This window comes from Carassius gibelio, chromosome A25 (assembly GCF_023724105.1).
Source record: "Carassius gibelio isolate Cgi1373 ecotype wild population from Czech Republic chromosome A25, carGib1.2-hapl.c, whole genome shotgun sequence".
Taxonomy (NCBI): domain Eukaryota; kingdom Metazoa; phylum Chordata; class Actinopteri; order Cypriniformes; family Cyprinidae; genus Carassius; species Carassius gibelio.
Genome location: NC_068395.1, coordinates 8,195,463 through 8,222,178, shown reverse-complemented (window position 1 = coordinate 8,222,178; position 26,716 = coordinate 8,195,463). Strand labels below are relative to the sequence as shown.

General features: G+C 36.6%; 2 protein-coding genes across 4 annotated transcripts in view; both read right to left on the bottom strand.

The window, feature by feature from the left end:
- The window catches only part of LOC127947065 (hepatocyte growth factor receptor), a 42,256-nt gene extending 27,797 nt beyond the window's left edge, over nt 1-14,459 (bottom strand). The window contains exons 1-2 of one of the 3 annotated variants that reach the window (XM_052543980.1): nt 14,145-14,459; nt 11,443-12,637 (exon numbers count right to left, since the gene is read on the bottom strand). In XM_052543980.1, coding sequence (XP_052399940.1) covers nt 11,443-12,627 — 1,185 coding nt within the window. In that variant the 5' untranslated portion in view covers nt 12,628-12,637; nt 14,145-14,459. Of the gene's footprint in view, nt 1-11,442; nt 12,638-13,671; nt 13,817-14,144 lie in introns of those variants that run through there. The other 2 variants (XM_052543983.1, XM_052543982.1) reach the window with 2 other exon arrangements.
- A 3,645-nt stretch (nt 14,460-18,104) lies between these two features.
- LOC127947326 (caveolin-1) lies at nt 18,105-26,229 on the bottom strand. The gene is made up of 3 exons (XM_052544353.1): nt 26,020-26,229; nt 25,111-25,278; nt 18,105-20,572 (listed from the first exon to the last, which is right to left on the bottom strand). The coding sequence occupies exons 1-3, from the start codon at nt 26,053-26,055 to the stop codon at nt 20,231-20,233; spliced, it is 546 nt and encodes a 181-aa protein (XP_052400313.1). The 5' UTR covers nt 26,056-26,229; the 3' UTR covers nt 18,105-20,230.
- Nucleotides 26,230-26,716: the final 487 nt, after the last annotated feature.

Here is a 26,716-nt window from a genome sequence, read left to right as displayed (position 1 = left end):
AAAAAAAATGGCCACAATGGTTACCAAAACTGTTTGGTTACTAGCATTTTTCAAAACATCTTTTTCTTGTGTTACGTAGAAGCAAAAAAAAAAAAAATAATAATAAAAAGTCATACAGATTTGGAATGACATGAGGGTGATTAAATAATGACCAAATAAAATTTTTAGGTGAATTATTATTCCCTCTAATTGTCATTCAAGTAGATTTAGAGAGTAACCTGAAAAGGAACAGGGCACCTGATGACTACACAGTGGTCAAGCTCAAAGGGTCACAGACCATAGTATGAAAGTAATTAATAATTAATAAAACCAAACCCTGGCACCACAGGCCATGCTGATAGGTCAGGCTTCAGAGAGCCCCCGAATCAATTCCAAACCATGGTGCTTTCTTACACATCCTTATGCAAGTCCAATTGAAATACGTGGTTGCTCGGCTGTTATAATGGATCACAGTGGGCTTCTATAAGCCAGCAAAGCAAACGTGCCCTGCTGAAGACACATCAAAGGCAGGCTTTTACGCATTTGGATGATTTCCCTGGCCGCTTGATGCTACATGTGTCTCTCTGTCTCTTGTTTTGTCTCTCCCTCAATAACCAGAAGTTATTCAGGGGTTGGGATAAACTGGCCTGTTATCCCCCTAGTTTTCGCTGGCTTTTTCAAAATTTTTAGGTGAATTATTATTCCCTCTAATTGTCATTCAAGTAGATTTAGAGAGTAACCTGAAAAGGAACAGGGCACCTGATGACTACACAGTGGTCAAGCTCAAAGGGTCACAGACCATAGTATGAAAGTAATTAATAATTAATAAAACCAAACCCTGGCACCACAGGCCATGACTAAATTGTTGGAGTACACAGAACAGGCGGTTAATGATTAACACCATGCTCACTCAAACTCTTCTCAGATGGTGATTTGTTACACTGTATGGCGAAGGCACCCTGACAAAAACACTAAAAACACATCCATGGAAAATCAGACAGGCATGAAAAGGACACTCCATTCTGTGCCAGAAAAGTTCTCACTCTTGTTACCCCTCTTTCACTGGCGATGTTAATAAGACGCATGAGTCAGTGGCAAGACTGCGGTTACAGCTTTGTTTTGAGGGTATGTCTCAAAGGGCTGCTTTGAAGATGCGGAGAACAATACAGGTAGATGATAAATCAGGCCGAACGAGCACTGGGCCCTGCTCTCATTACAGAGCAGAGCGGGATGGCTCAGAGGCACAGAATCAGTATACAGGTGAAAAAGCCAGCGAAAACTAGGGGGATAACAGGCCAGTTTATCCCAACCCCTGAATAACTTCTGGTTATTGAGGGAGAGACAAAACAAGAGACAGAGAGACACATGTAGCATCAAGCGGCCAGGGAAATCATCCAAATGCGTAAAAGCCTGCCTTTGATGTGTCTTCAGCAGGGCACGTTTGCTTTGCTGGCTTATAGAAGCCCACTGTGATCCATTATAACAGCCGAGCAACCACGTATTTCAATTGGACTTGCATAAGGATGTGTAAGAAAGCACCATGGTTTGGAATTGATTCGGGGGCTCTCTGAAGCCTGACCTATCAGCAGCTGAGCACACCCCTGAAAGTCTGCTTTAGAGACTTTCATAGCAAATAAACTTCACGTTTCGCCATGTGTTTGAAAAGGAAGACATTCCACCACTTAGCTCATGGTATTGCAAGGATCAAGGGTAGAAATTGAAAAACCTTGACAGTGTTTTGACAAGTTTTGGTTGCTCTAATCCCGAGGCTCTTCCAACCGCAGAGTGTCTTGCAGAGTTGTTGAATCTTTGCTCTCATCATTTCTCGCTTCACTTATTAAAAGGAATATTCAGGGTTCAACATAAGTTACACTCAATCAACCACATTTGTGGCACAATGTTTATAGAGTGATGCAAGGGTGATGTATTTTTGTAGGCTAACACTGAAGTTAGCATTACCCTGATCCCCTTGAAAAAAAGGTAACAGGACTTTTCCATTGACTTTTGGATTAATGGAGAAAATATACTCTGTGCACAACAAAAGTTTAGGATAATCTTATGCTCTGTTCATAAAGACAGTCTTCAAAAATGAACTCAACTTATGAAGTTTGAAGCCTAAATACAATTAACACAAGCAAAAAGATAAAATTAGGCTATAAACAAACTATACCATGATCGCATGACTTCAATATCACCAACACTAAACTACCGATAACTCTTTCAATATTTGAAATCTATGTCGTAGAAGAAAATGTGAAAACATCTTGAGCTTGTGTTAACCACAAACTTTATATCATGTATTTAACCCCCAAAAAAATCCCATTTAAAAAACACTGAATTCAGGACAATGGAACCAGAAGTGCAAAAGTTTCCTTTAAAAAACATATTGAGTTTACGGTAATGTACTGACAACAAGAGTATTGTTGTATTTTCTGGAGGACACAAAACTTACAATTTTTATGAAATGCATACATTTTTCAATTCAATTTTGAAAATTATTTGACCTGTAAAGTGGTTTAAACCAACACTGAGTTAGCATGTGATCTTATCACACTAAAATAGTGTTAAAATGCATTTTATTTTTACATCTCGTGGCTATACTATTGAAATAGTAATATTGATTACTTTAATATTTATGCATAGTCATGTCCACTGTAAGAACAGCAGAAACAAATTCGAAATAATTTTTCAAAACATTATTCCACAAGTGCTGTCAATTGATGTCAACCTGTATTGAACCCGGAATATTACTTCATAGTGGAGTATTTTGAGTAATATTTCAAAGAATGCAGAAAAATATCCTGCAAGAATGGCAGGCCAGTGCATAGCTCCTCTTTGACATATTAAGCAGCTCTCATTGTGTGCAGGTTACGACCACTTACATCGTACATGAAGTTTTCTGGAACGTCACTGCTCCATGCTGCCACCCATCAGCTGCTTCTTGATGAAAATAATGTGACCTTTGACCTCACAAAGTTTTCACCAATGTTGTCTATGTTTATATGCATGTGGGTAAGATTGTGGTGTGACCCACCTGTGCATTTAAACGACACGTAACAAAGCAACCCGATTCTTTTGTTTATGCACATTTCTTGGATTACTGGGTCGTAAAGGTCAGTAGGTCAGTCTGGGGAGAATAAGAGAAGCTGACAATAATGTGGGATTAGAAGCTGGCAGTCAGCATGCAGTCCTGTTGCCTGGCTGCTGGTGTGTTAATACCTGTGGACTTCTGTGATGAATACATGAAGAGCCTATTGTTAGGCTGCACAATATATGAAAATAAATATGATATAAATACGATAATCATATTGCGAAGGCTGAGATCTAATCATTTGCTCAGTTTAATCAGTTTATTGTACACTGTCAAAGTCACACCTTACTTTTTAAAAGTTGTTGTCTGGGAATGTGCCTGTTGTTATCATACTAACTGAAGATTCTGTTGAAACTCCTATTGAAGTCTTTTTCTTGTTTCCAGTTTTTTTTTCTCATGTTGCTTTGCCTCACATTCCTTTTTTGTTGTTATCTTGTCTTTTTACTCAGTTTTCACATCTTTCATTGTTTGCCTCTCGACTTTCTCTCTCAATCCAGCAGTCAAGTGATCTGTCAGCAGGGGACTTTGTTTCTCACTCAGGTTTTCAACTGGGAATCAATACACGGCCCAGTACAATGGCTTGTATGTTTGGTAAAAAAATATCAGTTTATTCAACTGCTCATAGTTAAAGCCCATCTAGTGCACTTGAACTTGTTGTTACATGTTACAATACATTCTGCTCAAAGAGCAGCATGTTTAATACGCCTGGACCAAACTAGTGAGAAAAAATATATTTTGGCACAGTTCATTAATCAAACTAAAATCATGAAAATTTAATTAATCAACGAAATTTGGTAAAACAACAGAACATCATCCTTGATTATTTTTCATTGTTTCTTTGCAGTTGATAAGCTATGAAGCACAGACTGGGTCAACGCTACACAATTTACGCTAGCAAAATTAGCAACAAGCTAAACATAAGTGAGAGAAAGAGCTATCATTGTATTGTCATACACTGAAACATATTATGGAAGTACTTATGAACCATGCTCATCCATTCAATTAGATAAACAGACATAAGCAAATGGGGGATAATTTAGTGTGGAGTCCATTCCAGAGGCAGGGAGCAGCATTAATCGTGCAGCATGGATCCATTCAAAGCATTAGCAGAAACACCCATTCATTATAGTAGTCAAGATGAGCACGCTCAAAACATCACTCTCGGCCACAGTCCATCTGCATACTGGAATAAAAACCTCCAGCCTTATTCAAGGAGCATGGATCTGATAAAAGGGTAAAGAGCACGGCTTTAAAACCATGAAGCGTTGAGACCCTTTAAAAGATCAAATCCAGCCCCTTTATGGAAGAAAAGAGAGCCAGAGCATTCAAATGCCTGGTTTGCAGTTGACCAGAATAATCTATTCCAATCTTGACTGTAAAGGCTTGGCAGGGCCTGCTTTTCTGTGATGACATTTTTTCACATGTCAGAGGGAGCAAAACGTGCCTATGACCGGACAGATCAGACACAAGAGTTGATTTTATTTTGGGAGCTGTTTAAAGGGTTTCGCAGATTTTCTGTTCCTAATTTCAGCTAATTTATTTCCACGCATGACATTCTTCAGAGAACTTTGCTCCAAAGAAATGCCCGTAAACTCAAAAAAGCTGAGAATGAACATGTGTTAAGGCCATCTTGACACATTTAGTATGCTTAACACTGTTAAGACAATAGGAAGAGACTATTTGATGATAATTTTTATAAGAGGAATAGTGTCTTGGTAGACATTAACACATTAAATGGCTTTTTATCAGGAGTTGGCATGATCTATCTTTCCTGTAGTTGACACTAAGAAGCAGATATGATGAAATCCTTATGTCAATGTAGGCTTTCACAAAAACACATACACTACACTTTCTGAGCAGAGATCAAGGACTTTACTAACAAAGTGCCCTCTTTCTGCCAGAAAAACACAACCAACTTGATAAGAACATGAGCATGCAGCAAATTCTGTCCTTAGTAGTCATACTTCTCAGCACTATGATTCAAAGCGTGCAGGTGGGCATTAATAAACACATCTGTTTGATTTGAAGTCTATAGGAGGAGAAAGGGGCACTGACCCATCTCTGGTCACAGGCAGGGGAGAAGGATTTGGTGAATGCAATAGTGAGAAGTGATAACTCTTGGTTCTACTCCTTTCTACACTAGGAGAACTGAATGATTTTTAACGGATCATGAACATGTATTCTGCTGTTGGTTCTGTTTATTGAATCAAAAACATACAGCACAACCAGCATATTCTGATTTCTGAATACACGACTCTTATGAAACAGTTCTTTATAGTAAATGAAAACATACAGCCACTGTAGTCCAATTCCCCAATTAATAATTCTTATAAGCGGTGAATCAAAAACATAGTGAAAGGTTTTTGTGGTCTGATTCCTGAATGAAACAAAGCACAAGACCAGAATGAATGACCCTGAGTTAGTTGATGCTTTTAAGTAATTTTACAGAATGATTCATATAGTTCCTTAATGACTCTCTAAAAAGAACTGGCTCATAATAATCTAAAACATATTGTACAATGGGACCAGTGAATTCCTAATTCCAAATGAATGAGCTGGATCTTTTCTGAATTAAAATCCTTTCAGTATGAATCAGTCAGAGCAGTTACATACTTATTTTAATGTCTAACTATTACTAAATGATGTTTCATATGATAATATGCAGTAAAAGCTAAAATAAAACGACGGATTCTGTTATAATCACAGTGTTTTTTACAATATTTTATTTCATTTATTAAATTAATAAAAATAAAAAATAAACATTGAACATGAGAAACCAATAAAAAGTTTGAATAAATGCACAATTTGACAAACGATATTAAACTTATTTCTGATTTGTTGGAACTTTTTTCCTCAATTGTTTTAAAAAATGCTATTGAAACCATTAATGAACAGGAATCATAATCTGAATCTAAAAAAGAATCATGAAATTACTTTTGATTCCCATCCCTATTCACAGTGCTATAAACCCTGCATGACTGACACCTGAAAACCACTCCATTAGCTGAACAAACACTGGGTGTCATTCCCTACAAAACTCACAAGCCATGTATCAGGTAAAAGCTATCTTTTCACACGATCACACAGGCCATGTCTACTGAAGGATAAGCTTGAGAATATCTAACTGAAATGCTGAATGAAGAGCAGCCTCAGATAAGCTCTTATTTGTGGTGCATTGTTGAGTTCCTAGCAAAGCCGCGTTTCCACCGCAGGAACGTTAACCAGGAACTAGGGACTTTGAGCTGGTACTCGGTGTTTCCACTGCAGAAACCATGATCTGAATAAAGTTCTGGGTAAAAAAATACCCCTCAGAAAGTCCCTGCTGGCGAGGTAGTACTTTTTCAAAGATTTGGAACTTTAAGGGGTGGGACTTGAGCGCTAAACATCCTGATTGGTGGATTTCACGCAGCATTGTGATTTCAACCACCATTTATTCGGATCATTTTCGAATAATGAAATGTAGTTTTAAAAGTGTTTCAGGTGTGGATGAACTTGTTTAAAACTCAAATCTGTGGTTTATTTAAAAAGACAGTGCCTATTTAAAAATGTGTTTCGCCAGTTTCGGACACGGTCAGCTCCACGCGATCAGCGTGACATAATATGACGTAATATTTTGTTTCATTGTAATGTAACATTAGGCTATATAGGCCTACACATTTCCCTGAACTACATTTCTGCTGCTATTAATATGTTTAAATAAAAACGAAAGTGGTGTTTGATAACATATTTCATCTTATTGTAAATATACAGTGAGGAAAATTGCAGTAGCCAAGGCGAGCTGACTGATGTTATCAAGTATGCTGCTGTTTGCAGAATTACCAGACTTGAATCTTCTCGTCCGAGGGAGATCAAACTCCCAAGTAGAACTAGTATACTTTGTATTGAGAAACGTGCACAGACCCATGTCACCAGACTATTTGTCTAATCTTGACGGTACTTTAGACCATGGTGGAAACACAGAAAGCAACCGGTCTGGGGGGAAAAAAAGTTCCTGTGAAAAAAAGTTCCTTGTACTATTGTTCCGGATAATTTCGGTGGAAACGTGGCTCTAGTTATAAAGTAGAATAGTTCCTAGCCAATCCAGTCTGTTCCATTTCTTAAGCACACATTCATTCAAGCTTGTATCCACTGTGTCTGTATTAGCACCAGGGCAGTACGACGTAATGGTGCTTTTGACCTAGTGGAGGAGGTTGAGTCCTAACAAACCTCGAAAAGTTTATTTGTGGTCCCCGCTGTGTAAGCCAAAACAATTAGTAGAAGTCTTTGAACTGCACCAAACAATTAGTCTGGATTGGTCAACTCGAGTCGTTTACTTGGAGGGAGTAAAAAAATGAGGAAGTGAAGGTATAGTGGATGCCAGTGAAGGATCAGCATGCCTCTGGGCCATTGACTCATCAGCCTCACCAAAGCAGTCTCTCCCTTAACCTGACACTTACACATGTTTCTGATTTATGCCCAGAGAGCACAAGTTTTTCAAACCTGAGGGCTGTGTTAAATACTGGCCAGTTATCACAATAACGAAGAAAAACAGCTGTAGTGCAATAAACCTGGTGTAAACAGTAGAGTATGAGCCAATCATATGCTTGTTATGTGAAGTTCCTCCTGAAAGACAGATTGTAAGCGCAGACGTTGTGTGCTTAAATGCTTTATGAGACTATTTAAGACACACAGGTGCAATAAAGTGGGAAATCAGTAGCTTCTGGGAAGAGAAAACAAGTTATTTCAATAAGGCAAATTATAAAATGTACTTATATTTTAAAATATAATAATATTATAAAATGTATAAATGAATCTAATATGTAAATATGATCCTCATAAATTAAAAAATAATAATACTAGAATAATATATAATAGAATTACTCGGTATTATAAATGTAAATAATTAGGAATATGTATATTAATATAATATCTAAATATAGTATAGATCAAATATACATTTACACACACACACACACTTTTTGTTATATTTTACTTTTATATTATATTTGAATTATATATTATATTCTTTATATTAAAACATATTAAACAAAATATTGCATTTTTACACACAAATACTCTAACATTTTATTATTATTATTATTAAATTAATGTGTTTTATTCAGTAATCTCTAATAATATTCTAATATTATAGACTTTTTAGCCAAGGGAAAAGTCAGCACAGTAAACATAAGGACATGAACGTCAGATACATCCCCACAGGCGCTCTCATCCCCAGACGTACATGAGATGAACAGTTCACACCTGGATGCCAGCTGTCCAGTCTTCTCTGGCTAACATTAAGCTCCAAAGTCACGCAGGTTTCCTGCCAGGGCAAGGCTGCCAACATGAGCTCACTGTAGAGGCTTGACATTTTGAGAAAACACACAGCTGCACATCTCCACCTGCCCCCTGGTCAGAACTGTTGGTCTGTGATGTGTACATGCATGCCTGTTTTTGTGTGCCTTTGCCAGAAATGATTCAGGGTGACTTAATTCCTCAGTACAAACATCAACTCACCCATATAAAATACATTTCTTATACATGTGTACATACACACAGAAATGCAACCATGCATGTAGCTTATCGCAGTTTCTCAGACAGGATACAACAAGTACTGTGTCTTTCAGCAATATTTTGCACCTCCCAGCTGAGACCGTGGTCTATAAATGATCTAGATTTTGCAGTTTTTGCACAAACACATCTTGGCATAAGCAGGCCGCGGCACGTACGCTTTTCACATGTGCTAAGTACAGTCCATTAGCGTGTAACACTGTCCTTACATGAACAAAACACACTATAATGCAAAAGGTTTAGCAAGGTACAAAGAGCTAAAAGTATCTGATTTAAATTGATATTTGCTTGCAGTCAAAAAGATGTGGGAAACAGTGCACAAAGTACATTAAAATCAATGCACTGACTGTTCACTACGCCTTACACTTAAGACTTGCCATCTCAAAACATGTTCATTTAACCACAGTGGCGGTGATAATTAAAATCGATGTCGATCAAAACTCCCTCTTCAGGAATTATATTACAGACGGCAATCTATCAAGACTTAGATTAAATTTTAAAGTAATCAGCATTTGCCAGTTGTTCCCCTGATCAATTGTAATCTAATGATAATTTGGACCTCAAATGTGGCTGTTTGTTATTGCCGGTCTTCAGTGCACCCCTCCCCTCTGCTCTTTCAAGACAGGGGGAGCTGGGTTTGTTGGGGTGGTTCCAACTCAGATATATCCATTATTCCAAACAATAAGGACTATATTTCTGTCCGTTTTATTAACGAATATTGCTGAGCTCCAGCAGACTGGCCAATCGATAATTTTAAGAGCTTGGGTGAAGTCTGAAAGCTGTGGTGTTTTTTTCTTGAAGGGTAAGAGTCTATTACGGACTTTGGCGATTTATCTGATATGATTTTCAAACAACATTGGCTCCACATTAACAAATAAAACAGGAATGTAAGGCTAAATTCTGTCAAAACCAAAGCAATTTATCATGCCTTTTTACAATGTAATTGTTTTATGACAGTGCGTCAATTGCCCCTTTATGGGAAAAGACAGATTCTGCATAATAGGGCTGGGTTTTGACACAAATTTCACAATTCGATTTGACTATCCTTCACAAGCTTGCGACTCGATCAGATTCAATAACGATTATTTTGGATTTATATCAGGGTCGGGACATGGCAATTTATTTTTTACTCAGCCCTACTGCATAACATATGCTTCTGGTATCATAATGCTCAACTATGGCACCATGATTTGCTATCTGGCATAACACACTCAGGCGCACACACACAAAACAAACAAATGCACATGCACACATTCACACACTTATGGATAAAAACTGACCATTCAAACATTTCTTCAAAGATACCTAGGGAAATATCTTTCAACTGGCTTGATACTTTAAAAGCCATTAAAGATATGAATGAAAACTGATAGAAACACAGCTGACTTTAAGAATATGTTTGGATCAAGGATCCACAGAATGAAAATATTTCAAATGTCTTGAGTGCTTCAGTCTGCGGATCTTCTGCTGTAATAAATGATTGAGTGCACTTTGTGAGTTTGGCCAGATAAAGTTCAGGGCACTGAAACAACTACACCAGACTGGAGAGCTGTGACACTCCGGTCTGGCCCATATGAACTGCTGAAGCAAACAGTACAAAGACTGTTAGAGACGGTTGAAGAACACCTGCTGAGAAGTGATCTGGGCTTCCCCACTATATGGACTCTGATAAGACACCACGCAAGCAAATAGAATAATGCACAGAACGGGCAGCATGAGTAAAACTTGTCAACACCTGATTCACATCAACCTCAAGCAAATCTAGGTTACCTATCAAAGAAAATGATCTTCTATCTGCACATCAATACGGTCACCAAATAAACTGATCGCAAATATTAGGTGATTGTTATGCAATAAAAAGTTTGAGTGAACAAGAAAAACAAGCAATAAAGGGACATGCAGCTGCTAGGCTCTGATATAAATATAAATGTTCAAATTAATTGTGATCTTCTCTTGAATTTATGACACTGAGTTTATGACCAAAGTTCTCAATAGTTATATATATTTACACACTGACATTGTAAGGGTTTTACACCATAAATAACATTTAAAATTTCACAGAGCAGAGAGTTCTGAGCTGCCACAGTTGTGTTCATTTTTATATTGGTTAAATAAGCAGCATAGTTGTACTGCTGTTAATTTTAAAATAAATGTACCATTTTTTTATTTTTTTTTGTTTTTCACAATGTAACTTTTCGGTAGATTACAGAATCAGCTGAGAGAACTCCTTTCATATGGAAGCAAAATGGATATTTAAACTGAAATATACCAAAATGAATCAGACTCAGAAATGAATATTTTTCAGTTAATTAAGTGCATCATCCAGGTATCTGAAGTGCACTTCATTATAGCCTTATATTTGAGTTTGTTCCATAGCTTTGGACCATTTTTTCCATTCACCTACTGTGTGCCATGCTGTCCAGCTTAAGTAGTTCTCGAACATCTGGACATCTCTGTATACTCTGACTTTACATATAAAACATGTGTCTTACTATTCAGATCTGAGCCACAACTATGCTGTGTAATGAACTCTGGGAAGTAATAGCCCTGCATTATTGATGGACGGGTCCTACGGGAGTCGTCAGCAGTTAAATTTGTGTCATTTATTGATTGGCATGATTTACTGATTTATCCAACGAATAGTGATGGATGAGTAAAAAAGATGAGGAGGGTCAGTGATTTATGATGGTCAGAGGATAAAGACAAGCAATTAGGCTGACAAGAAGTCAAATTTTGACGGGCAACATTTTGAAAGGGTCAGCAAATACCCTGTTAGTTAAAACGGACTGGAGAGCATGCATGATTTAGTTGAAACCTCTTACCTGGTTGAGGTTTTTCTCCTCTGATCCTGGAAAGTGACTGAGCTTCCTTGTGTATCCCTTCTGTATGAAATCCCTGAAGAAGTTATTGATGTCTGTGATGGAGATAAGGCAAACGGCAGAGCTGGCCGTGGGCTCCGGGGAGTCTGGTTTGCTGCGGGCAAAGGCAGCAAACAGCACGTCCTCTCCTTCTTTCAGGCCCATCTCCTGCTGAAAGTCATAGCCAACTTTGGCCACATGTGCAGCCTGGAGAACATTGAAAACCACTTCAGCCGAGCGTTTCTTTCTTCTTCGCTCAGCGTAAATGCACTCAAAGGGCATTTCAACATAGCGCAAGATCTCAGGATCTGAAGAGCACATGCGTACGATCCTTGTGTGGAGGGCACTTGAGCTGCCACCTTCTCGTTGGACAGTGAGAAAATACACATATGGGCCGCTCTGGAAAGAGTAGACGTAGCGCAGCGGGTAGTTCCCACGCAGCCCTGGGGCCAAGTCCATGTAGGATTGTTCAGAAAAGAACTCAAAGCCGTCTTGAGTCTCTCGCATCTTCCTAACGGAGATGGTGTGGTGGAGACGTGGCACGGTCGAATCAAGTGGCTCAGAGTTTGCAACGAAGAACCGCACAACTCCGCTGCTCATCACGTTAAGGATCTGAGTGCCCGAAGGTCCTGCCAGACAGTCCGGGCAACCGTGGCTGCTGTCTTTGTTCTTCTTCGAATACATGCAAGTAATTTCCGCATCCAGGGGTCCATCCTCTAACAGGTAACGACGGCAGATGCCGTTCCCAACTGAACCACAGCTGAAGAGCTCAAGATCATAGAAAGTCTCCACCAATAGGGCCATATTGGTGTTGTTCATGTTTAGGGGTTTGTTTTTGCAGCCACTGCATGGATCTGGTGCACTACAGTCTTGACCCTCACGAACCGGTCCGGTATTACTATATTCATGTATCTTCTTGAGGTCTTTCGACAAGACGTAAAGCTTGTCGACAGCCCCTACATACACAGTTCCATTGAATTCCAACAGCTTCTGTATGGGAGTGTCAGACACAAAGTGAGAGAGCTCATAGTTCACAGAGAGGTCGAGTTTGGAGCTTTCTATTGGTTCCTCACATTGACTCTTCAAGCCCCACCACAGCGTCTGAAGGATGAGGATGATGGAAGTGGCTTCAGAATAGTGAATTCTCATCTTTGTTCTTCTACAGAGTAAAATGACAACATTTATTTACAAACAAAATAAATGTTTTTCTTACATTTACATTATGAGACTCATTAAAGTTTTTACAGTAAAAAGACACTTCATGTACCACGACCTGAAGTTGGATATTTTAATTTACTTGTATGCAACAAAGTTTGATTATCATCTTAATCATTCGGAATTAAAACAAGGCATATTTTGAAAGACATCTGTAGTACCCATTAGTGCACAAAACAGAAAGACACAAATCCTTTATGAATCAAGACAAGCAACTCAAGCCACACGCACTGCAACAACAATGATATCTCTAGTTTCCTTGCATTGTAGAAGCCTCAATAATACACCACTCACTGTTATGACGAAGCTATGGATAAAAGAAAGAGGGGAACACTAAACAGTCCTCGTGCCTCTGACTTAGACAGCAATTTTGTGGCGGTGTACCAAGAGGAGGCGAATCATCAAAGAGTCAGCCTACACTGAGTGCACTGCGGTGACAAGTCTAACTTTAGACAACATTCTCAAGGGAGTAGTTGATAAACTCAATTAAGTCTGGTAGGCTGCGGAAGACGGAGAAGTGATTTATTGTTGGTGTACTTAAACGCTACTCCTCTAGGAGGTCGCTTTTATGGAGAACATGGGATTCACCCTAACTATTATCTAAGCAATTTAAGGGTGCTGGGCAGCACAATAGATAATAGAGTATAACAACGAGAGAGACTGAAGAACTGTTGCACTTGCTGTCATAGAAAGATTCAAACAAACACCTGATAAAACACTATCACATTGTCTTTCATTTTCATTAAATGCACTTCTAAAGGTAAACACTTATCCTCACTCACAGTCCTTATTAAAATCTGCTTTCTTGGATGGCCCTTGAAAGGCAGGAAACATACCAAGGAAAAAGTGTATTATTTAATACACTGGGATTCGTATAATACAGTTCCATGATGTTCTTATATAAAAATGCATTTACTTTATAGTTTTACCCTTTGCATCTCCTATGAAACTGAGCATGGAAAAGATATAAACATTTACCTCAAGTTAAAGATGGTGAGATTTATGCCAAGTTCTCTGCAGACCTATTTATCTATATTTCCCCAAGAAATGAAGGGCACTCATTTACTCTCTATCCCCAGATGAAAAAAAGGTGTAAAGGTTTAGAGATAAACGGGCCTACATTTCCAAACATTACGTTACTAAACCAAACCAAACAAAAGCTTTTCTTACCTGAGTTTCGTGGAAACCTACAGATTTACAATGACTCACACTGTCAACAGCTAAACACACAGCTTCCTCACAAGTCCATGAAAACACTTCAACAAAAATGTTTAGCAATAATAATTATAAAAAAGTATATTTCTGTTGATAGTGTATATATATGTATAAAAAGTAAGCTAGTTCAGTTGAACAGTTCGCAGAACAACTCAAATTTTGGTGACAATATTTCCCAAAGGAATAACCTTCAGTAGTAGCCTAAATGCTCAGAAATAAAACAAACGCGTACTCACCTGTAAAATAAAGACACCTGTCGGAGACAGAAAGGGGAAATAATCACATATTTTAACGGTCCGTTTCTGTGGAGACGCGCGCGCTGTTTCTGACGGATGCCTGCAGTCTCGAGAAGCGGCGGTGAGTTTCTGCGCGCTTTCTGCTAAAAAGTTGCCCCCTCTCTCTCTCTCTCTCTCTCTCTGTCTCTCTCTCTCTCTCTCTCCTCGCTACCAATCACTGGGAGAATGCACACTCGAGTGACTCACGCTCAGAATGGGTCACATCAGTTTAAAGGGCTTGTTGTTGTACTCTTCGCAAACGCTGCGGGTGCCAATGGACGAAATGGGTATCTCAGGTGAGCGTAGAAACATCAGGGGCAGTTACGTCACTAGCGGCGGAGTAACGGAGTTCGATGATTGGCTGCTGATATTTTACAATTATTTATTATTGGGGAAGTTCAATAAACATCAAATAAAAATGTTATTGTTTGTAAACATGGTAAAGTTTTATTTTTATATCTATTTCGATTTTCGTTCCCTCTCTCCGTTTGATCCTAATTTAGCCCCTGGCTGTATATATTTTTAAAGCGATAAAATTATAATAAAATAAATAATCATCAAATAAAATGACCTGCGTTCAATTTTGTATGATTTTGCATGTGGTTTTAAACAATACTGTAGCATTTTGTTGAAATGTAGGCCAAGTAAATGTGAAAACCTTTGACCTCTTATGATTTAGTTGACCATCAGTTATACTTTTTAAATAAAATATAAGATTGAAATGCAATTATGAAATAAAAACAAGTAGACAATTATAAAATAAAATACTTTTCAAATTTAACATCAAATATATAAATATTATATTTTGTGACTGAACATTAGATTTGCTGATGTAACATGCAAATATTCATAATAAGATTTTTTTTTAAATTACTGACACAAATATTATTAATGATAATGAGAAGTAAGAGGGAAAAAAATACCAAACACTGCGTTTGATGTCAGGATGAATGAAACTGCATTTTCTGGTAATTTTGATTTATAGTGTCATTAATCACCCTAATGACAAAACTGGTTAATTGCTGGTACATTATTGCATGGTGTAGCATTAAACTCATATGCATCGATCGTCTATCAATGACTAAGTGAGCTCAAAGCATCAATAATTACATGCAACAGCTCAATACTCCGCTTTCAGAGGCTTTATGAAGTGTATCTCACCACACTGGAATGCCTGTCAGTATGTATCATATAAAGCAATCCTTCTCTAAGCTTTAATGTAGCGTGAAGGTATTTCATATGGAAGGAAGTTTACTGTGGTCAACTTTGCACTACTCACTAAACCCGAAGTGTGAAATTCTGAGTCTGTGACTTTCTCTTCAGCTATGCAGGATCTTCATCCACCACCTGCCATGGTATGTTATTGTCTTTTTTGAAGGGAGGAAGCTTATCATGATATCATGGAAAGACAACAACATACTTTTTGAAATTATTTGGCCAACTTGTCACTAAACGATAGTTTATTAGTAATGTGATAATACGTTTTTTATCTGTCATCCTCTTGTTGTACAACAAAGTTCATATAAGCCACAGAATAGCTATTTAAGGTGTCCTATCGCCACCTAGTGGTGACCTAGTCTTGGTTCTGATTGTTTCAGATTTATGAGCTCATCAATAAAAGGAGTGATCTGGTGTCTTACACAGAGTGAGTGGAGGGAGGACACCACAGATAATGTACAAAACCGAGCCCTATAGATTTACTACCCACTCTAACTTAGTCTCAGCTTTTGTTTATGTCCTTAAGGCCAATAAAATCCCGGTTAGTGCTGACCTGGTCATCCTGCTTTACTGTAAAACCTCATTGACGACTGAACACTTAAACCTGCCACGATTCATTTGGAAAAGGGCTCTTAACTGTTGTGCACATCAAGCAGCTGTAATTTAACTATCCTCTTGACATCAATATATGTTGTGCTGACCTGCAGGGATTGATGATTTTATTGCAGTTTATGATTTCTAATGCCTTAAAGAAATACACATATGACTTTCAGAAAAATACTATGCGGTTTTACCAGTAATCAAATGTATTTAAATCAGAAAAGGAAAAAAGTGACAGTATCTCAGAAAGCAACCTGGACTTATATTCCTCCACCCATGGGCAGTCTCAAAAGTATAATATATAACAAATTGGATTTGACAGTGTTATTCCAGGAAAGTTTTAAAAGGGTAAACACAGAGCTGCATTTTAAAATCTTTACTTTTAGAGATACATTCAAACCAGTTTTAAAGCACTCAGGCTGATTAGTTCAACCAGCTGCCATTGTTTTCCTCTGGGTCACATAATCGCTCTCAACTCTGTTTCAGATTCATTTCATAATCATAATAATATTGATTTTAAAACTTGGTCTGTGATAGACAATGAATGTCTGTATTTGTGATGTATTCAAATCAAATAATCTTTTTTTTGTTTCTTTTTTTTCCTTCTTTTTTGCAATGCAATGAAGCTTCAGGTCCCTTGTGAAAAGTACACATTAGATTATATTTCAAATTAAAAAAATGTAGTATATATATATATATATATATATATATATATATATATATATATATACTGTATACACTACAATATTTTTATTGACAAGCATTTAAAATATACTGTAATGTCATTTCTATTGAAAATTTTATGTCATATATTTAAATATTGTATATTTGTGATGACAACTTTGTAATGATGAAGTTGCAATTTAGTACATTTTAAAAAGATTAACTTTAAATGTAACATCCAATAACATTTAAGCACATCAAAAGATTATTAGAACATAACGATTTACAGTGTACCTTAAAGTAAAACCTAAATGCACTTTTTTAGAAATTAATGAATTAATGAATGACGCATTTATATAGTGCTTTATTGTGTATTGTTGTACACTCAAAGCCATGTACACCCATGCTTTTATAATCATTTGGGGGGTCTCTCCTAAGAAATGTACTGTACATAAGGGTCTTAAGACACATAGTCATGAATCTATACTCTTTAATTACATTTAAGTGGCCTATTATTCCATTAATATTATGTAAGCTTTTTATATATATATACTTTTAAGATTTGAAGTAAATTAGTGTATTTTTGTTGACAAGGAAAGTTTTTTTAGACATATTATTATTTTAGAAGGTGGTTATTTATATTGTTTTAATCCATGTGCATTTGATTATCTTCTTATTATTATTCTTATTATTATTATTTTTTTTACTCAAATTAAATTATTAGGCTACATAATTTTATCTATGAACACTCCTAATTTTAAAAAAGACCCGATTCAAGGGTTAGATTTGGGAATCCACTAGATGACTCTGTGTGTTCCCACAGCGCCTGCAGGGGGTGCAAATAATTATTTGAAGCATTTTCAAGATTTGAATATGGGCAATTTTCCTATCAAATGTAGGCTCACCTGGCAGGCTTTCACGATATTTCTGTGTGGAAATGAAAGGAAATATTTTCAGATGATGCTGTTAATGTCTTTATTGTGATTATGATGAAGACATAGGAGTTATTATAGTTAACTAAAACTAAAACCTTAAAAAAACTTTATGTATAAAACAATTAAGTAAAATAAGTATTAATTTACAAATAACAATAAAACCATAAATAATAAAAACCATAATAATCTCATTGATAATCAAATATAACATTGATGTACAGTAAGCTATTTACATTAATATTAGAAGAAAAATAAATGATTAGTTTCATTAGAGGATCCACTAAAGAATTATAAAAGAAAATAAATGTTTTTATGCTCGACATACAGTCCAAGTTCCCATTATAGAGTTTATTTCTAGCTGCTCTTTAAATACTGTAATATTAATAGCTGTGTGTTCAAGGACTGTGCCTGTTTTGTGCACAAATAAAGAAAGTCTTAAAATGACCACCCAGAGGTTAAAACAGCCCAAAAGGGCTTTAAACAAAGTCCTAAAACAAAATCAAAGTCATTTAATCAAATACTTTTTTATTAGGAGAAAGCAAGGGCTATTTCTGGATTTGCAGCAGTGTGTCACAAATAAAATGTAGAACAAGCCAGACAAATGAAATCAACTTGATTTATATTACATTTTCTTTAATGTGCACAGCATTGTGTGATTTTACAGTAAAAGCAAGGAAAAAGTATTTCAGTTTTCATATAAAAATATCTAATCTACAGAGGCAGACTGAGTGAAGAAAATGCATTACAATAGATACTAAGACAGCAGATAGACAAAGAGGTGACCGAATCGAAGCAGGTAGACAAAAGATGACAGAAGTGAGTTTATGTCAGTACAAAATACTATATTCCCCACTTAAGCAGCAGCCTCCGATGCTGGAAATGTTAGTTTGCTGCCAGTATTTGCCAGTGTGTGTGTGTCTGTGTGTGTTTGTGTATGACAGTGAATAAACAGAAAAGCAGACAGGTTTGTTCACGGGACAAAACTTCAAACCAAATGATGTCACTTCTTTCTACAGATACAACATTAAAAAAAAAAGCAAAAAACAAGTTCTTCATCTTCAAAGACTGCAAATAAAGTATGAGTGTATGTTAAGGCTCTTAATAAAGTTCAGTCATCACAACCTGCTGGAAGATCTCGCTAGGTTGGTGTCCTATAGCTGCTAGCTTCATCTGGAAGTTGTAAAGACATTCTCTGCCACTCAAAAAGCTGCTGCCATGATGGCAGGTTTGAAGCGATATGTGTCAGGAAAGAGCCAGGAACAGTCTCTTTGTTAGTATATGCTGAGCTGGCAAAGGCAGGGGTACAGCGAGGGCACCTCTTTTGCCCCGTGTTTGGGCCATCCACCGTGTTTAATGGCAACATGCAGTGTGACGGGCAGTCTTGACATCAGTAGGGCCAAGCCTACTTTTTTTATTTTCCCAAAAACAAACAAAAAACTTTTGGATTCCATAAACCCCATAACTATTAGAATCTACTATATAATGTTTACACACCACCATGGAACTATTTTGGGATGACTATCAGTGAATGAAAGAAGACAAAATACAAACAAAACCTAAAAAAAAACAAAAACTCAGCCTTTTTCCCAGCTGGCAAATCTTAAAGGCATAGTTCACGCCAAAATGATAACTCAGTCATTGTTTACTCAACCTCATATCTTTATCAAAGTTTGGAATCAATGCAGTCACAATTACTATTCGGAAAAACTTCACGTCTGAAATCCAGTTATTTTAATAGGAATATATGCGATCGATTGGGAATTTTGCAAAGCTCTCTCCACCAACAGAGATTTCATGACAAATTCAAGTTGGTCGTGCAGATCAACATCAACAGAAAGCTGCTTGGGTTGAAAGTGAGCTAAGCTTCATACATCGCAACACTATTGACAATAAATAGTGCATTCTTGTTGCGTTTTGCTAAAATTTTATTAATGTGATCGCATCTTAAAAATTGAACTTTGATGTATTTTATACTTTAAAATTTCTACTTTAAAATGTATATAATATTTTATAATTTATATATATACATATATATATATATATATATATAATTTATAATAATATACACAGTATATAATTTAATTATAGTGATCACTGTCAAGCTCCTAAAAAAAATAAAAAAAAAGCACCATTAAAGTACCATATAAGTGGTCTATATGACTCACCCCTCTATATTTCATGTCACATGACCATGGTAGACTTTGGGCAAAAAACTCACAGGTCAGATGGATCACTTTTATGGTGGTTTGGAGTGACGAACATGGAACGACATGAGGGTAAGTAAATAACAGAATTTTCATTTTTGCATTAACTGCTTCTATAAAAGGCTGAAACGGTATTCCTACGTTGATGGATGCTAACAAATGACAAAATTGAATTTTAAAACATGTCCCCTACACCCCAAGGAATCCAAAGATGAGAGGAGACTGATCTCATGGATAGAACAGAGACAGAGAGAAGAGTCTTATCAAGGGACACCTAAATACAGTGCAACTCTCCATCGCTGTTCACTTTTTTGCCTTCTTTTTTTAGAGAGATTACATTTGTTTTATCTTCTTGCATCGGACATTGGTTTCCATTGACCTGCCCCATCCCACCCCGTCCCTCTGGCTCTTTTCCTTCTCCCTGTCCCTACACCACCTTGGTGGTGGTGACCCGGACGCTGCTGAAGCACTTTCCCATGGCTTCGAAGAGCGGGTCGCAGAAGGTGTGCACACAGATGGAGTAGACTCGACTGACACAGTGGATCTCGATTAGGTAGCTCTTCACGCAAGGCACCACCGCCCAGATGTGGATGAAGGAAAGGATGGCGAAGAAGATGCCCCATACCAGGGCGAGCGGGATGCCCACCAGGGCCGTCAGCAGCCTGTAGCACCAATACTTGGTTACTGTGAAGGTGGTGAAGCTCGCTTTCCACACGCCGTCGAAGCTGTAGGTACCAGCAGGCTCAGCGATCACGTCCTCAAAGTCTACCTGGAGATGAAAGGGAGTTCAGAATTTTATTATTTTGTAATGGAATTAAAACATTTTGTATTCTTATAACCACAATTTAGACAATCATTTCATTTTGCACAACTGGTTTCAAATTCACCCATTAATGCCTTTATATCATTAACATGATCAATACTTTTTCATAAAAACCTCAATCTACTGCACGTCTTCTGCTATGATATTATTCAGGTAGTAAAAAGACTTTTAATAGTATTTAAAAATGATCTGCCTCTGTGTTGCAATATGGATGTTTTGCTAGGAAATCTCTGCTTATTAAGAATAACTTTTGAATTATTATTAAATATATAAATATATAAATAAAGTATAGATACATACATATATATATGTTATATATGAATACAGCAGGTATGTTTGTAATGCATAAAAAAGAATGCATTTTTTATAATTTTAATTTATATAATTAATAATTTTATAATAAATAATCAATCAATCAATCTATCTATCTATCTTAATACCTAAATAAATTTAATTAAATAAAAAAAATAAAAAAACTAATTTGTTCATTGCTGTAATGCAACTCATAATTTATGCCAACCACAATTAAATGAAATAATTAAAATAATAAACAAAGTTAAAATATTTCAATACAATTTTATTATTTATTATCCATCCACTCTCCAGCTCACTTGTCCTATGAAGGGTCATGGGGATGCTGAAGCCCATTCATTTTATTATACATATATTTAAGTGTTTTATAAGTTTTTGAAATCAATAAGTTATTATAAAAACTGGAGTATTTCTGCGTGTTTTCATCCATATCAAGTGTCCTGACATTAAGAAAAGCAGCATGACTCTTCCTCCTCCCGTTCAGCCATCTCCACATTCCTCACCGACAGCATCTTTACATTATCCAGCAGCCTGCTCTGCTTGACTCAGACTGGTACCACACGGTTCATGCCCAAGTCACCTTGCTCTAAACCTCCGGTATCAACCGCAGACTGGATCAGATAGTCCCTGACACCAAACACTAACATTTAGAAAAGACATGTACATATAATACTCATTTAACTAGCCCTGCAAAGCTTGGTTTAGATGTTCCTCCAGCTGGCAAACCTCACACCGTCCTGGTTTAACAGTACACTACACTTGCTTTTAAATGCAGATGTGTTTATTTCAGTTGTGGCACCTTTGATTATACAGGGTTAGAGCACACACAAACACACCCCATCCTTAACAGTCACATGTCAAAGTCAAGATTAAGCTAATATTTACCAACTCCTTTTTAAGCAAGCTCGCTAACAAAATCTAGCTGAACAACTTCTAATTGAAAAACAGCAGTGTTGTTTATGCTGCTCTATTAACCTAATAGTCCCTGAAAATGGCAGTTTAGACTTTTTATATTAGTTTAAACTGCATACTAGAAAAAAACACTGGTTAAGCAGCTCAATCTATGTTATAAAGCTGATTCATTAATAAAAGCTTGCTGGTTAAAGTTAGTTAAGAAGCCTTATAGGCACACCAACACGTCTGAATGGAAAGGTAGTGTTTACAGTAAGTTCTTGTAAGAGTAAAATGATGTATTACTACTTGTAGTCCAAGGGCTTAATCATGGCTCAAATTGGCATAAAGCACCAGATTATACAGTCTTATATTATAAGCCTGTCCTCCCTGTTCATTTATCTACAGTATATCCCAATTGGCCAGACACATAGTTTGTTTTACTTGAATATTACAACTATGACTTTCAACAAAGTTCAAATAAACAGTTCTTGAGCTGACTGCACAGTGTTTTCTGATAACACCCTCACTGTACTGACAGTATCAGCTTGCATTCTTCAAACCTCGGGCTTGTGATTATATGACCAGTCCACACACAGTTAATAAATCACCTATGTGCAGTGAACAGTTTATGGATGAGTAAAATGAGTGCACTTAAACATGAGTATCATGATACATGATACATTTAGTCAAAAATAGTTGTATAAATAAATATATTACTTTTCAAACTGACAAATAAGTATACATTTAAATTGTTTATTTGAAATTTTAAATAAATAAATAAAAACAAAAATTTAAATAAATGTACCTCTTTTCAAACTGACAAATAAATCGTCACATTTAAAATTGAAATGAAAAAAATTCATGAAAAGAAAATTCATGAAAACTAAAAATAAATAAATCATATTTAAAAATGAAACTATATTTAACAATACAATAAAAAATAAGGTTATAAACAAATGAATAGACATATTTAAAACAGTATAATTTATATTTAAAAATGGAGCTGTATTTAAAAACTAAATTTATATATAAAATAAAATAAAAAAATAAAGTAAATATTTCAAACTGACTAACACATTCAAAACTAATAATTAAATAATAGAAATTCAATAATTAAAACTAATGCTTTAAAAATACATCTGTTTAAATAAAATAAAGTAAAATGTAAATAAAAAAAATATATTTTAAAATGTGGCTATATTTAACAATAAATAAAATAACATACAATATATATAAGATTAATTAAGAAAGTAAATAAATAAATCACTTTTCAAACTGACAAATAAATAGACATATTTAAAACATATTTATTTGTTTAAAAAATACAGTTATATTTAATAATAAAATAAAATAAATATAGAGCTTGTTATCTTATTTTTAAATAATTATCCATATACAGTCAAATATGTAGTACTTGGACAGGCAAAATTTGCTGTTGTTGCGGATCCACAATGGTTTTAAATTAAAAAGCAATTATAGCTACAATTGTTACTTTTTTAAAATCCTTGATCACCATGCCAACAGCCTGTGACTTATTTCAAATTGCAAATTCATATCCAGTGACAAAACACGGAAGCCTTAATGTTGTAACAGTAGCAGCTTAAGAAAGTTTTCCTCTTTCGGTCAGCCAAAAATTATATTATTCCAGTAAAAAAGACTGGGGTCATCTCGTCCTGTGGCCCGGCCCTAAACTGTGCTCTGGCCACACTCCCATGTGGAATCCTGCTCCAGCGTGCTATTAAAAGAATGCACTTTTATGAGAGGAAAATAGTCTGTTCCAAGGGAAAGCTACACATGAGTTTCTGCACACAAGGATCTTTGATGTGGATCTCTGTGGGAGTGCATTTGGACCACGAGTGCATCATGGTCTGGAGGAACGCCCCATGAGTGTGAGTGTGTGTGTGTGTGTGCTCGTGTACAGAGAATTTGTGAAAATGGAGATGGGAATTCCCTGCTACGCTCTCCTACGCAAGACCACTGTGAGTGCTCAACCCCTTTTAAGGCCAAACTTAAGAGTGTGTGCACAAATGAGTTTGACTTGTGACATCAATCCCATAATTCTTAGCAAACATCAAATTATAAGAAGAAAAATTGCTTTCAGTGTTCTCTGGATTCAATTTCAGTCAAATCATAAGAAGCATTCGATTGCACGTGTCCTCAGGGAATGTGACTCAGTCTCATGTTGAGACGGGAGGGAAAAGGACACGAAAAAAAAGAAGAAATAAGGGATGGGAAGAAAAGGGCGGAGATGGATGCAGGGGGATCGTTTTCGAAAGCTGAGTGTATTTCTGTATCATCAGGTGACCTGTTGACTTTTCTTTGAGAAAGTTGCTACAGTATGCAAGGCATCGCCCCACGCCCAGGAAACTTTTCGCGAAGAATGTTAGGTGTGCAGCCTTTGCTCAAAAACAGGAAACTGTTCATATTTCCTCTATAAAATAACGCCTTACTTTGACAGCTCCTCACTGCTTTGGAGTTACCAACGCCACATGCCTTTCAAAATGAGACCGCCATGCTATTACTGCATGTAGGATTTCACAAACTTGTGCCACAGTCCCAGCATTTCACATTGCGAAGACAGCTGCTCCCGTGATAATTGCTTCCACCCTGTTGGGAAATCCAGCTTAAGCTGGTAGCTGCGGAACAGCTGGTTTCTAAGCTGGTTTACCAGCTACCATGCTCTAAAAAACAGATTGACCGGCTGGTTCAAGATGGTCTAAGACGTTGCACCAGCTTAAGACACCAACTGCTGCTCCAAAACACCTAAAGTAGGGACACCAGCGCTCCTGAATGCAATGATAGGGACCACGTAACTCCGGATGCAAGTACGTTTAAGGTTTTGCAAGTAAAATGATAGATTCTACAAGGACTTGAAAAGACCTTTGTATCAGTTTTCAAAGACAGCTGCTGCTTGCAATAATTGTTTCCAGTGCCACTGTGACAAACGGTCCACTGACTCACCACTTAAGTTATGAAGCCAACCAATTGTTTTCCCTATAAACTGTAATGTTCTCTGAACACATAACATTTAATCATTATATTTATGATACTAAAATAGTTATAAATAAATTACATAATGTAATTCAACAAAATATTATAAATTATATAATACATATACTAAAACAATCACGTATGCTATGTTCATATTACATCATGCAATTCCATGCACTTATCTATAAATAAATCCATTTGAAAGTATTTTATTATTATTAAAGTGACTTGCCAAGAAAGAAACAGTTGCATAAAGCAGCAAAAGTTCGTTGAGTGACTTACTGTACCTTGACCACATCGTCATTTAAATGCTTTGGGTCCCGATTGACCAGGTCAATCTCCTTGGTGTGGACATCCCGAAGGGTCTTTTCGTTGATGCTGTCGTTATCCATTTCTTTATTTTTTGGTATATAAATGTTCCCCTGCTTCCTGATGAACGGTGAGTGAGCGTAGTCCTGCGGTTCCAAAGAAAACAGAAAATGAAGTTCATGAGCGTGGAGGGGAGACTGGGGCGCAACTCGGCACTGCCCAGGCATGGGATGGTTTTAAGCGGATAGAAATGAAGCACCACACCCCTCTGGAACACAGCAGAGGGACCCGCCGCACGGGGGCGACATTTTACACTGTGCTCTGCAGCAGAAATATATATGTGTGTGTGCATATATATATATATATATATATATATATATATATATATATATATATATATATATATATATATATATATATATATATATATATATATATATATATATATATATATATATATATATATATATATACACACTCACAATTTAAAATATTTAGCCTACTATTTAGGGCATGTTCTTAAGTAATTGCGTATCGTATTGACATGCGTTACGTCACATTATTTTGGATTATTGAACATCTCATATTTTAGCTAATATTATTATTCTTTAAAGCTGAGTTTGCGAAAATGTGCATAAAGTGAAAAATGACGCGAGAAGTGCGGCTTGCTGTACACAAATACGTGCCAGAAAAAGATAAGACCAATGAGCAAACATGCGCGAAAGAAAAAAATCGTAGTAGAGCAAATGCCAACACACCGCCTTCATGTGTTGATAAACCCCTAAAAGTGTTTGGGTATAATGTAGCCAACTTAGCTATAGGTTTGTTACAGAATTTACTCAAGAAATCCCGATTTGACATTTCTGAGGTAAAATAGGTGTCAGTACCTCTTCAGGTGTCCCGTCCTTGTATCCGCTAGTCATGCTGTCCCGTGCCTGAAGAGCGCTCAGATGAGTGTGTGGAAACAAGACAATCAGTAAAGAGGAAGCAGTGTGGGAGGCGTGGGGATATTGCTTACAGTGGGGAGTCCTTTCCCATAAAACAGCCCTCGTTTCTGTATACTAGCATCAAATAAAGCTTGTATCTACTGAGTCGTGTTTTCTCTCCTGGGGTCTCTTATGGCATGAAGTGGGAGTTCCTCTCAGACTGAGGACAAGCTGTGTGTGTGTTCAATGAATGAAACTGAAACCCTCCATTAGCCTGCCACTCATAGAGCTACGCAGTATTAGTGGTTGGATATTTTGACGTGATTTTTCCCAAATGGGAGGCATGTTTGAGCACTGTACCAACTTCTCCTGAACGAATCCCATGTACACTGCCAGAACGTCTTTCATTAGCACTCTGTTCCACTGTAAAGGTAAAGTCATCACTATTATAAAGCATCAAAATGGAGGATTGTGTAGTGACCAGACTTAAATGTTAACTAACTTATTAGTTACTTAACAAGCCACCCTACTATCTTACAGCTCCATGAGATGCATCTTGAGAAGGTTTTCAAATAGTATTGATTATCCTGAACACTTACTGTCTGCTTTTCCAGTCCAGCATTTAAATTAGAAAATATATAGTTTTGTAAGGAAATGC